This window comes from Mastigoproctus giganteus, chromosome 2, assembly GCF_048544385.1.
Source record: "Mastigoproctus giganteus isolate SK-2022 chromosome 2, ASM4854438v1, whole genome shotgun sequence".
NCBI classification, from domain to species: Eukaryota; Metazoa; Arthropoda; class Arachnida; order Uropygi; family Thelyphonidae; genus Mastigoproctus; species Mastigoproctus giganteus.
In genome coordinates, this window is record NC_143576.1 from 198,874,759 (window position 1) to 198,887,884 (window position 13,126).

General features: G+C 37.2%; 1 protein-coding gene across 1 annotated transcript in view; it reads left to right on the forward strand.

Moving 5' to 3' along the window:
• The window catches only part of LOC150089900 (pyruvate dehydrogenase phosphatase regulatory subunit, mitochondrial-like), a 197,592-nt gene that overhangs the window by 163,586 nt on the left and 20,880 nt on the right, over positions 1-13,126 (forward strand). The window contains 1 exon segment of the mRNA XM_090368894.1: positions 5,642-5,849. Within this exon segment, the coding sequence (XP_090225020.1) occupies positions 5,642-5,849 (208 nt within the window).

Sequence of the window (13,126 nt, forward strand, 5' to 3'; positions counted from 1 at the left end):
CTGTTCACTAATTAAGGTTCTGTCATATAAGTACTAAACACTAAATATTAACAAGTAAAAAATTTGTAATCAAATTAACAACTCTATGTAAATGAAGTCACTATAATTTACCAGTTCTACTGTCTTTACAATCACTGAAATGGTACAGGAAGTACCATGAAACATCTCAGAATAATCTGTAATTCTTCAAAAAATTAAAGGCAGATTGCACTCCACATTGGTTGACTTGTGCTCATTATTTCAAATATTCTATATAAAATATTCTTTTTTGCTATTGCTCTGTAAGCTTGCATCATTTTTGCACTTTTTGCCATCTGCATGTGTGCAAGTATTATAGTAAAACTATTTAGTATAATGATTAAATTCACATGATAAGGATCCCTGATGAATAATAAGTTAAAATATGAATAAAAAATATATTTTATTTATACTTTTACAGTTGTGGGTTGGTCACTCACACACTAGCAAGGCTTTTGTGGATTTATTGGATGATTGTTTTCTACAACAACACGTTCAGGAGGCAACTAGAGGGAATAATATTCTTGATCTGATTATCAGTAATGATTCTTCATGCATCAAGAATCTGCAGATAAAGGAACCACCAGGTGGCAGTGATCACAGTGTGCTGAAGTGGGATTTACTCAAAGAGGTAACTACCATCAAGGGTAAAGGGTAGTGTTTTTGCTTTCGTAAAGGTGACTGCGGTGGTCTAAGACAGTATTTAAATTCTATATGGTGGAACCAACTGATGATGTTACCAACAGCAAATTCAAAATGGGGAGCATTCAAAGAATTAATCTTAGAAGCTACTAGGCTTTTCATGCCAACAAAGAAATATTGTTCAAGATTTAGGCCTAAATATATGTCAGATGAATTAATTAGACATGTGACACAGAAGCCTATGATAGATATAAGCTGGTCTGTAACCAAGTTACAAAGGAAGTTAGGCAGGTGAAGGCAGATTACGAGAAATCTTTGGCAAACGATGCAAAGAAAAACAGCAAAGAGTTCTTTACTTATGTAAACTCTAGAAGGAAGGGGATGAATCAGATTGGTCCACTTCGTATTGATGGTTCAACTGTTGATGATCCTGCTCAGGTAGCTAACAAACTAAATTAATATTTTGCATCGACATTCACACACGAGGTGTTATTCAGGGAGGGGAATGCCAGAGGTGTATTCACCTCTGGCAGTAAGCTAGATAATCTTGTAATAACTGAGAGTAAAGTGGAATTGAAATTGTTGAATAAACACAAGAAAAGCCCCTGGTGCGGATGTAATCTATCCAGTTATATTAAAGGAGGCAGTAAAGGAAGTAAGCAAACCTTAGCCATAATTGTGAGAGCTTCCCTGGACTCGGGAGGTACTCATGGACTGGAGATGTGCAAATGTGACCCCCAATCCACAAAGGAGGATCAAAGGGAGATACAGGTAATTACAGACCTGTTAGTATAACTTCTATTCCACGGAAATTAATGGAGGCACTGGTTAAAGAAGCATTGCAGGATCATCTAGACAAGATTTCAGTTATAGCTCGGTCACAGCATGGGTTTGTTAAGGGGAAGTCTTCTCTGACTAATTTGATTGGATACTATGATATAGTCACAAAGGAACTAGATACAAAGAATAACTTTTATATCATATATTTGGATCTTAGAAAAGCCTTTGATACTGTTGCACATGGAAGACTGTTGCACAAATTGGAGCAGTGTGGCATTGGAGGCAAATTGTTGCTATGGATAAAGGGATGGTTGAGTGGGAGAAGACAGAGAATGGTAATCAATGGACACTGCTCTTCGAGGACTAATGCTATTAGTGGAGTCCCTCATCGTTCAATGTTGGATCCATTGTTGTTTTCTGTATTTATAAATGATATTCATGATGGTATATCAGGCTTAATGTCCACGTTTGCAGACGATATGAAGGTTGGCAGGGTTGCTAATGACAGTACACTGCTGCAACAGGATCTAGAAAAGTTGAGCAGATGGGCTGAGAGGTGGCAAATGAAGTTTAACATTGACAAATGTAAAGTACTACATATGGGAAGCAGTAATCCCAGAGTAATGTATCAACTCTGTACTATCACACTGACAGTGGTAGAGAATGAAAAGGACCTTTATTGTGCAGGTAGATATGAAGTTTTCTGAGCAGTGCAGACAGTCTGCAAGAGTAGCTCATGGTGTCTTGTCAATGATATACAGGAATTTTTCTAGCAGGGATAAAGAGGTGATGATCCCCTTGTATAAGGCAATGGTCAGACCACACCTTGGGTACTGTATACACATTTGGAGGCCTCATTTTTAAGAAGGATGTAGAGCTGTTGGAATCAGTACAGAGAAGGACAACAAGATTAGTGAATGGAACAAAGCGTTGCTCTTAGAAAGGCTTAAGTTTTGCAAATTACAGGGTCTGGAGACTAGGCACCTGTGAGGTGATCTGATTGAGATGTATAAAGCCTTGAATGGTTTGAGCATGCTTATTGCTGATGGGATTCTTTCTCTTGCTCAGAAAAATCGCCTGAGAGGGCCTAAATTCAAATTGAGGAAAGACGGTTGTAGGATAGATGTGTGGAAGTTTGCCTTTAGCCAGCAGGTGGTTGATTGCTGGAACAAACTTCCATCTGTCGTTGTAGAAGTTGATAGTTTAAATAGATTCAAGGCAGAACTTGACAAACATTTGTAGCGAGTGGATGGGTGAAATAAGGGTTTTTTTTTTTTTTTTTTTTGTCTGATGCTATATAAGCTTGCTTTCTTGCATCATGTGCCAATGCTAATGCTAAAAATAAGAATGTGAAAAAATGTGGCAAAGAACAGGAGTACGTTCAGGAGCACAGGTTTTGAGAACAAGTGGAGAAATACCATCCGGACCTGGAGATTTCTTAGCATCAAGATTCGTCAAAATTCTTCTGACATCCTTTTGACGGAAGCCCACAGGAGGCATTGAATGGGGCATGTTGGGAATGTGGGAGGTGTTTTACCAAGATCATTAATACATGAGTTGGAAGAAAAATGGGATGCTAGCAGGTCAGCTTTATCCTTGGCTGAACTGACAACAGAACCATCTGGTTTGGACAGAGGTGGGAGCAGAGATGGGCAAACGTTGCAGCCAATAGCTTTGGCAGGAGACCAGAATGCTTGGCTACCATTAGGGCAAGAAGCAAGTTTTCTACTCTTAGCCTGTTCAAACTCTAGTTTGGAATGATTAATAACTGCTTTACAATTGTTGCAAGCCGTGGTGTAGGCAGAAAATGAAACTGAAGAATTGGAAACAAGCCAATTACGATATGCAACGTTCTTCTCTTGAACAGCCTTAGCACATTTATTGGAAAACCAAGGTTTAGATAAAGGACGAGATTTTAACATGGAGTGTGGAATAAAGGATTCCATTCCTACAAGAATAATTTCACTGACACAATCTGAGCAAACATTGACATCAGAAGTTTTGAAACAGTAATCCAATCAAGGAAAAGAAGAAAAAAAATCTCACCAGTCAACCCATTTTGGTTTCTTGGAATGCAAAACAGCACAAGGTTGGAGAAGAGACAATCACCAAGTTGTGATCTGAGGTGTCTAAAGGACCACTCACTTCAACCAGTAATCCAATCAAGGAAAAGAAGAAAAAAAATCTCACCAGTCAACCCATTTTGGTTTCTTGGAATGCAAAACAACACAAGGTTGGAGAAGAGACAATCACCAAGTTATGATCTGAGGTGCCTAAAGGACCACTCACTTCAACCGTGTACTTAGAAGGGTTGTTTGAGAGAAAAAGATCAAGCGTGTTGGCTGTATGGTTAGGATTGTCCAATATTCTGGTGGGTAAATGAACAACCTGTGCGAGGTCATTAATAATTGCAAAAGCCTCAGCATCTCTACTAGCTGGGTTGGTGTGACTAGAGAATGAAAACCAGCTGGAGTTGTGAACATTAAAATCACCAAGGAAAATTACTTCACTTTTAGGAAAGTTGGACTAGAGAAAGTCATGTTTCAAAGAGAGGAAGTCAAAGAGCTCCAAGTGATTAGTGGAGTTTGGAGAATGGCAGAGACAACAGATGAATTTGACACAATGAGGTAGAGAGATTTTAAGCCAGAGAAGATCGAAAAGAGGCAATTCCAAATTACCAATCTCTGACAGCTAATATCGGAATGGACATATGCACAAGTACCACCTTTGAGGCGAAAGGAATCATACAGTGAATAATTTGGACAACTGAGATGAGCAGTAGTTGAATCAACCGATAACTGAGGTTCTGTCAGAAAAAGGACATGGGTTTTGGCAGACTGTAAGTGGAAATGGACATCATTGAGATTAGAACTGAGACCACGCATATTTGTGAAATGAACTAGGACTAAGCTTGCTCTATGTGTTTGACAATTCATGGTATATTGAAAAGTGAGAAAAGGTTGGTGGGGGGGGGACATGCTGTATGAAGTAATTAATGAAATTTTTGGATATGGCGTACACATGGTAAGAATATACCGAGATCCTTGACATAATGTGGCCTCGACAATGCCCCCGCATACCCACTACTCGGACTCCCTCCTGTCACTCTCTGGCAGAGTAGAGGTAGCAAGATTATACACTAGCTGATCCGGAAGCCTCTTAGAGAGTTACCAATAGGTTTGATTCGATGTATTAACTAGCAGCCGGCCTGCGAACACCATTTTAGAGCTGTACCCTCGAAATGTAAGGAAGTTTGGATCTTACCATGGTGTTCATCATAACCTCAAAAGACATCAGTCATTCTGCATGATCGAAGAGATGGGGAAGGGTTAATTGGAACTTAGCTCTGGAGACTAAACATGGGTTCCACCGCTTCAAGCCTCCAATAAGCAAAATGGTGATATTGCACCGGTTGGTGAGAGTCATCTACCACCTAGAAAGGAGGGCCTAGTCTCCAGACTAGGCACCTGTGAGTTGATCTGATTGAGGTGTATGTGGCCTTGAATGGTTTGAACAAACTCAATGTTGATGGGTTCTTCCTCTTGCCCAGAATTCGCACCTCCGTAGCCAGGTGGGAAAGAGCAACAGTGCGTAGCACACTCTTCTTGATTAGACCAGGGTTCGAGCCCATCACCACCAAATACGGAGGATGCAGAAAGGTCAGGGAATGACCACCGCATATCCCGGAGCAATATGGCCTTAGTTGCTAATGCTCCTAAAAAAAAAAAAAAAAAAAAACCAAATAACTTCTTGCCCAGATTAATCACCTGAGGGGACATAAATTTAAATTGAGGAAAGACAGTTGTAGCATAGATGTGCAGAAGTTTGCCTTTAGCCACCGGGTAGTTGATGGCTGGAACAGACTTCCATCTGTTGTTGTTGAAATAAATTTAAGGCTGAATTAGACAAACATTTGGAGTGACCAGATGGGTGAAATGGGAAGGGGTTTTTTTTTTTTTCTTTTTTGGCTGATGCTGGATAATCTTGCTTTCTTGCATCATATGCCTCTACTAATGTTAATGCTAGTTCTGAACCTTTTAAAGAAAACTAAACATGAAAAATACACTTTTTAATTTACAGATTTTGCAACACGACTCATTTTATTTTTGTAAAAAAGTTTGCAGGTTGCATATAAAGAATGTAAATATTGATTACTACCTCCACAAAATGATTTGTTAAGAAGCTTGCTGCCTATTTACAGCTATATGCTGATTTCTCCAACGATCCAGCAGACTCGTTGCCTAGCATGGATTAAGCGCCATCTACCAGAAGAGAGTTCAGTAGTTGTAACTGATATAACTTCAATGTATACTGCTCTTTGTGTGATGGGTCCTAATTCAAGGGAATTGATGGCAGATATAACAGATGGAGAAACAACTATGAAAGATTTTCCTTTCTTTACATATAAGGTATATTTCTTTAATGCATTGAAAACATTTAATATTTAAAAATGTAATGGATATTTTTCTGAGACATAAATAATAAGCTGTATAATAAACTGTTTATATATTTTATATAAATATATTATTATAAATATAAATATATAAATATTTGGTATAATTAAATACCAAAAATTTAACTAAAATTATAAAGTAATGATCTTAAGAAATACCAGTAACAGATTCCAGTGCAAATTATGACACTGATACCACTATTCAGTGATCAGTGCAAGTGCCAAAATATTTTGTAACCAAGGAGAAAGTGGGGGGGGTCAAGTTTTAACTAAATCTACAACCTCTAATGATATTAGGTTATTACCAAACTAAGGTTTTTTTGATAGTAGAATGTTCCATTTGCTTGTAAAACAGCAAAATAATTAAGAAAGTAGTAAAAAATGTTTAATACTTTATTACCTCTATTAATTGAATGGCCCTGCCTAATAACTAGAATAAGGTGCATAGATAATCACTGCTGGATTAGACAGTGAAATCACTCTATTCAAATACCATGTGAGTTTTAGAAAGATTTAATGTGCTCCCTAATGCAAAAAATTAATAATAAAGATTTGTTAGAAAAATTAAATTTTTCTTCATTTAAATCTGTTACTTAAATTGAACAAAACAAAATGCCTGAGAGCTTCTTCATTTTGTTTCCTATTTAACCAAAAAAAACAGACAGTCCATTGAAAGAACTATTGTCATTTTGTTTGTTTAATTTGTGTTATTGATTCAAATGAAGAATAAAAATTACTTGCCGTATAAATCTTTGGACAACAGTTGACCCACCATAAGAGATGAGAAAACATGAAGTAGATACTTGAAAAGTTCTTTCTCTTTGATACAAATCTGTTAACAGAAAACTAGTAACATTTATCATAAGTCTATTCAAACAGAAATAAATACCAATGCATGAGCACACAGTTGGAGACTGAAAAGAAAACACCTCAGTAACCATTAACATCATATGAGTTGCCTATTCATGTACTACCTATTCATTTACTAATGCCCTTCTTCACTCTGATAATATTTACCATTCTGCATAGCTTGCTAGTCCCCAAATAATGGCTCTTTCAATAAAGGCCAAATTAGTATCTTAAGTTTCTGATACAATTCAATGATAAGAATACCTTTGTCATGCACTTTTTAAGAACTTAATGTTTTCACTACAACTTCAAAAGCTTCATGGTAAAAAAATTTATAATGTATTTGCCTTTTGTAGTGGTTTCTTTCCATTATACCAAAATTAGCAAGTAGGGCATATCTTAAAGTGTTTCCCATACTATTGTATTGTCATAGTTCATATAAAAAAAAGAAGTAAAAAGTGGTCTACACAATTTCTCACTTGTTTTTGCTTTCCTCTACTGCTATAATATTGAATTTAGCTGACTTGACATATATTCTTGTATGTTGCAGACGTGCATGATATTCAGTTTGTACAAATAAGATTTTCTTTTTTAATTGACCACCATTTTTGTGCCTCTTCCAAGTTTCAGTGTCCTACAGATACCTGAGAAAACACCAGAACTTCAACATAAATTAAAATGAAATATTAAAAAAACTTCCCAGTTTATTGTTATCATTTGTTTTTACCATAACATTCTGTTCTTTTGTTCAGAAATTCAAGATTTTTCTCTGTTCTTTTCTTGTGGATTTATCTTCAAGACTCTAAGCTTTGTTCTGCAAATGAAATTCACTGCTGGTAATATTGCTGACAGAACTAAATTCATTACCTTTGATTTAGTTGCCAGTTGTATCTTCAAGTATTGGAAGGGGAAAAACATTTAAATCATTACAATCCAACTTTTTCAAACAGAACATACAAAAAAATCCACTCTCATAGAAAGTCTACAATGCTTTCCCATTATGGGTTTCAAATATAAGTTTCTCATTTGCAGTATGCATTTAAATACTTATAATGCCAATATAGTAATAGTGACAAATAACAAGCTGGAAAAGACATAAAAACTTCAACTCATCAATTCCCTTAATGCATGATGTCTGCCGTGTTTTTTAGCATTAGTATTAGTTGAAGAAATGGTGCAAGAAAACAAACTTATACAGCATCAGGCCAAAAAAAAAAAAAAAAAAACCCTTCCCATTTCACCTATCCGGTCGCTCCAAATGTTTGTCTAGTTCAGCCTTAAATTTATTTAAGCTATCAACTTCCACAACAGCAGATGGAAGTCTGTTCCAGCAATCAACTACCCGTTGGATAAATGCAAACTTCTGAACATCTATTCTACAACTGTCTTTCCTCAATTTGAATCTATGCCCCTTCAGGTTCTTAGTCTGAGCAAACGGAATTACCCCGTCAGCATTGAGCCTCCTCAAACCATTCAAGGCCTTATACACCTCAGTCAGATCACCTCGCAAGTGCCTAGTCTCCAGATGCTACAACTTGCAGAACTTAAGCCTTTCTTCATAAGCGCACCCCTTTGTTCCTCTCACCATTCACCAATCTTGTTGTCCTTCTTTGTACTCGTTCTAGCAACTCTCCTAAAATGAGGCCTCCAGGCCTGTATACAGTACTCAATGTGTGGCCGAACCATTGCCTTATACAAAGAGATAATCACCTCCTTGTCTCTGCTAACAAAATTCCTATATATCATTGACAAAACTCCATGACCTGCTATGGCAGCCCATCTGCACTGCTCAGAGAACTTTATATCTAACTGCACAATTAACCCCAGGTCTTTTTCATTCTCCACCTCCCTGAGTGTAGTACCACAGAGTTGGTATGTTTCTTTCTCTTGGGTTACTGCTACCCATATGCAGTAGTAGTAGTAGTAGTGGCATGTGATGCAAGAAAGCAAGTGTATGAGCTTATGCAGCATCAGCCAAAAAAAAAAAAAAAAAAATCACACCATTCCCTCCAAATGCCTTTCCAGTTCCTCCTTAAATTTATTTAACCTATCAATTTCCACAAAGACAGATGGAAGTTTGTTCCAGCAATTAACCACCTGCTGGCTAAAGGAAAATTTCTGCACATCTATTCTACATCTGTCTTTTCTTAAGTTCATAATCTGAACAAGTGGAAGTATCCCATCAGAATTCAGAGTGCTCAACCCATTCAAGGCCTTTTACACCTCAATCAGATTATCGCACAGGTACCTAGTCTTCAGCCACTGCAATTTGCAGAACTTAAGCCTCTCTTGGTAAGAGGATCCCTTCATTCCCCTCACTAATCTTGTTGCCCTTCTCTGTACACGCTCAAACAAATCTACATCCTTCCTAAAATGAGGCCTCCAGACCTGTATGCAGTACTCAAGGCATGGCCTGACCATTGCCTTATACAGAGGGACAATCACCTCCTTTTCCCCACTAGCAAAATTCCTATATATCATTGACAAAACCCCATGACCTGCCCTGGCAGCCTGTCTGCATTGCTCAGAAAACTTCATATCTGACTGCACAATTACTCCCAGGTCTTTTTCATTTTCTACCACCTTAAGTATAGTATAGTACCACACAGTTGGTACATTTCTCTGGGGTTACTTCTACCCATATGCAGTACTTTGCATTTGCCAATGTTAGACTTCAGTTGCCACTTCTTAGCCCATCTGCCCAAATTTTCTAGATCCTGTTGCAGCAGCACAATGCCATTACTGTCATTAACAACCCTGCCAACCTTTGTATCATCTGCAAACTTCAACACTAAGCCTGATATGCCTTCATCAATATCATTGATAAATATACAAAACAACAGTGGACCTAACACTGAACCCTGTGGGGCTCCACTAATAACATTAGTCCACGAAGAGCAGCACCCATTGATTACCACCCTCTGTCTTCTCCCACTTAACCATCCTTTTATCCATTGTAGCAACTTACCCTTAATACCATTCTGCTCCAATTTGTACAGTAGTCTTCCATGCGCAACAGTGTCAAAAGCTTTCCTGAAATCCAAGTATATGATATCAGAATTATTTTTTGCTTCCAGTTCCTTTGTAACCACATCATAATAACCATTCAAATTTGTCAGACAAGACTTTCCCTTAACAAACCCATGCTGTGTCTGAATTATTGCTGCAGTCTTGTCTAGATGATCTTGCAATGCATCTTTAACCAGTGACTCCATTATTTTACCCGGAACAGAAGTTAAACTAACTGGTCTGTAATTACTCGTGTCACCCTTCAATCCCCCTTTGTGAATTGGGCATACATTTGCACATCTCCAGTCTATGCGGAACTCGTCCAAGAATGCTCTCATATTTATGGATCCCATACTGGGGTGTATGGGATCTATATGATATTAAACATAAGAAAGGCACATGGGGTGTATGGGATCATATAGATCCCATACACCCCATGTGCCTTTCTTATGTTTAACTTCAACAATTTCTCCTCCACTTTGCTCTCAGTTATTACAAAATCATTAAACACCCTGCTACAATTTGATAATCTTCTGCTATTGCAAAACACTCATTCAGTTTGTTTGCTATCTGAGCAGGATCATCAACAGTCAAACCATCGATGTCAAGTGGACCAATCATATTCATCCCCTTCCTTTTAGAGTTTATATAAGTAAAGAAATCCTTGCTGTTTTTCTTAGCATCGTTTGCCAAAGATTTCTCGTAATCTGCCTTTGCCTGCCTAACCTCCTTTGTGACTTGATTACAGACTAGCTTATATCTGCCATAGGCTTCTGTGTCGCCTGATAATTTATATGCATCCCATGCATTTTCCTTCTCAGTCATGAGTCTCCTTAGTTCATTTGATAACCATTTAGGCCTAAACCTTGAACAATATTTCTTAATAGGTATGAAACTTTTAGTAGCTTCCACGATTAATTCCTTGAATGCTTCCAACTTAGAATTTGCTGTTGGTAACATCATCAGTTGATCCCAATGTACCGAATTTAAAAACTGTCTGAGACCACTGTACTCACCTTTACAAAAGCAAAAACTCTTTCCTTTACCCCTGATGGTAATTATATCTTTAAGTAAATCCCACATTAGTCCACTATGTTCATTTCCATCTAGTGGTTGCTTTATCTGCAAATTCTTAATACAAGAATGATCACTGCTGATAACCAGATCAAGAGTATTACCCTCTCTGGTTGCCTCTCAAACGTGCTGCTGCAGAAAACAATCATCCAATAAATCCATAAATGTCTGACTAGTGTGTGAGTGACCAACCTACAAATTCCAGTCAATACCTGGGTAGTTAAAATCCCCCATTATAAGACATTCTGATTTACTAGCCCACTCTATTTCTCTGTACAATTGTTCATTGTACTCATTCGAGTCATTAGGCCTATAACACACTCCTACTCTTATTTTTTCCTTTCGCAGTGTCACACCAAACTGACTCAGCAGTGCACTGTTCATCTATATCAACTGGATGCACTTCTTTTGATTTTATGTTTTTCTTAATTAACAGCATAACACCTCCTCCCTTCTTATTCTGTCTATCCTTTCTGTACACATTTGCAGTTTTCAAACAGTCTTCATACCAGTATTTAAGTACATCAGTGACGTAACTTTTTCTTAATGTATTCAGTTTGTGTTTACCCTAATGTGGCAAAAGATGTAACTTATGCTATTATTAGTATATATAAAACCCTTGAAATTTGATGTTAATGGTAAACCAATAAAAATTTTAGTTAGATATCTCATACTTTTTTTTTTTTTTTTTTTGTCATATCAAAGTGTTCTTGAATTACATGTTGGTATTAATGATATTAAGAATAGGATATACTTAACAGGTATAGAGAAATTTTGAAAAAAGCTATTAGCTATGAATAATTTGAAAGTGTCTGGATTTTTGCCTAGACATGATAGGAGGGAGTGCATATTGATAAATTTGTCAATCAATTCCACCATGGAGAGATTGTGCAGAGTTCATGATAATATAATTTTTCTCAGTATGGTCTGTGCTTGTTAATAGAAGAGACTGTTTACAGTACTGCGATACACTGTAAATAGAAGGTATGCAAGAATATTTGCTGATACTGTCAAGGCAATATTAGGTGGGTCATAAAACTGCTATTTTGAGAGAGGGGGAATACACATACTAATAGTCTGGGTGGTGGCGGTATTTGCCTAGAATAAATAACATTAGTCTTCTCTACTTGGGAAATGTTGCTTATTCGAAGTAGTGCAATAACAGACAACTTGTGAATGACAATATGAGATGCAACAAAAATGATGCCATTTCACCTACTTCAATGATTTACCACAAACTGAAAGTGATGCTTTGCACTAACTTAATTAATTTCTCTTAGTCTGCGGCTTTCAGCCCTAAATCCTTCTTAGTACATATTAAAAGTTTAACAGCAACTATAAGTAGAGGTGAAATTAATTCTTGCACTTTTCTTTTGGGACATGCAGAAGACTGAAAAGCAAGATGTGGGGGATTACATGGCTTTCTGGTGGAGTCTCCTGGGATAAGCAAATATGGGCTGTGTTAGGATTACTAAGAACAAGAACAGGTACATATATACTTGCTTTTACACTAATGTTAATATTATGGTAAATAAATTTTATGAATTTGAAGTATTGGTTAAGTCTTCAGATAAGGACATTATAGGGATATCAGAAACATGGTGCCAGTGAGACAGAGAATGTAGAATTTCAATATGGTGAGCACAATGTGTATAGGAAGGACAGACAGGATTAGGATCAGGGAGGACTATGCTCTTGATTAAATAGCAGATAAAATCTGAGGCAGTGCACCTGGTTGACATGGGCAGCCAGTTTAATGTTGAGTCATTTGGTATAACTTAAGTACTGGGAAAACAAAAATGAGAGTAGGAGTATGTTATAGGCAAAATGACTGTGATGAATGGAATTGTTGACACAGTGAAATTTTGACAGAAGGGACAAGTAGGTGATTATCCCATTGTATAAGGCAATGGTTAGACTGCATTTAGAGTACTACATGCAGGTTTGGAAGCCTCATTTTAGGAAGTGTTCAGATCTGTTCGAATGGGTGCAGTTAACTGCAACAAGATTATTACAGAGTATATTTGGGTACTCTTATCAGGAAAGACTTCAGTTCTGTAAATTGCAGTGTCTGGAAACTAGGCACCTGTCAGGAGAACTGATTGAAATGTTAGGCTTTAAATGGATTCAGTAATTTATGTCCTCTTGTGTATTATACAAGAAAGTAAAGATGCTGTTGGCATCTTTACTTTCTCAGATAACATACAAGAGGACATAAATATAAATTAAAAAAGAATGGTTGCAGGACAGATGTTTGCACATCTGTCCTGCACAACCATCCTTGGAAGTTTATTCTAGCTG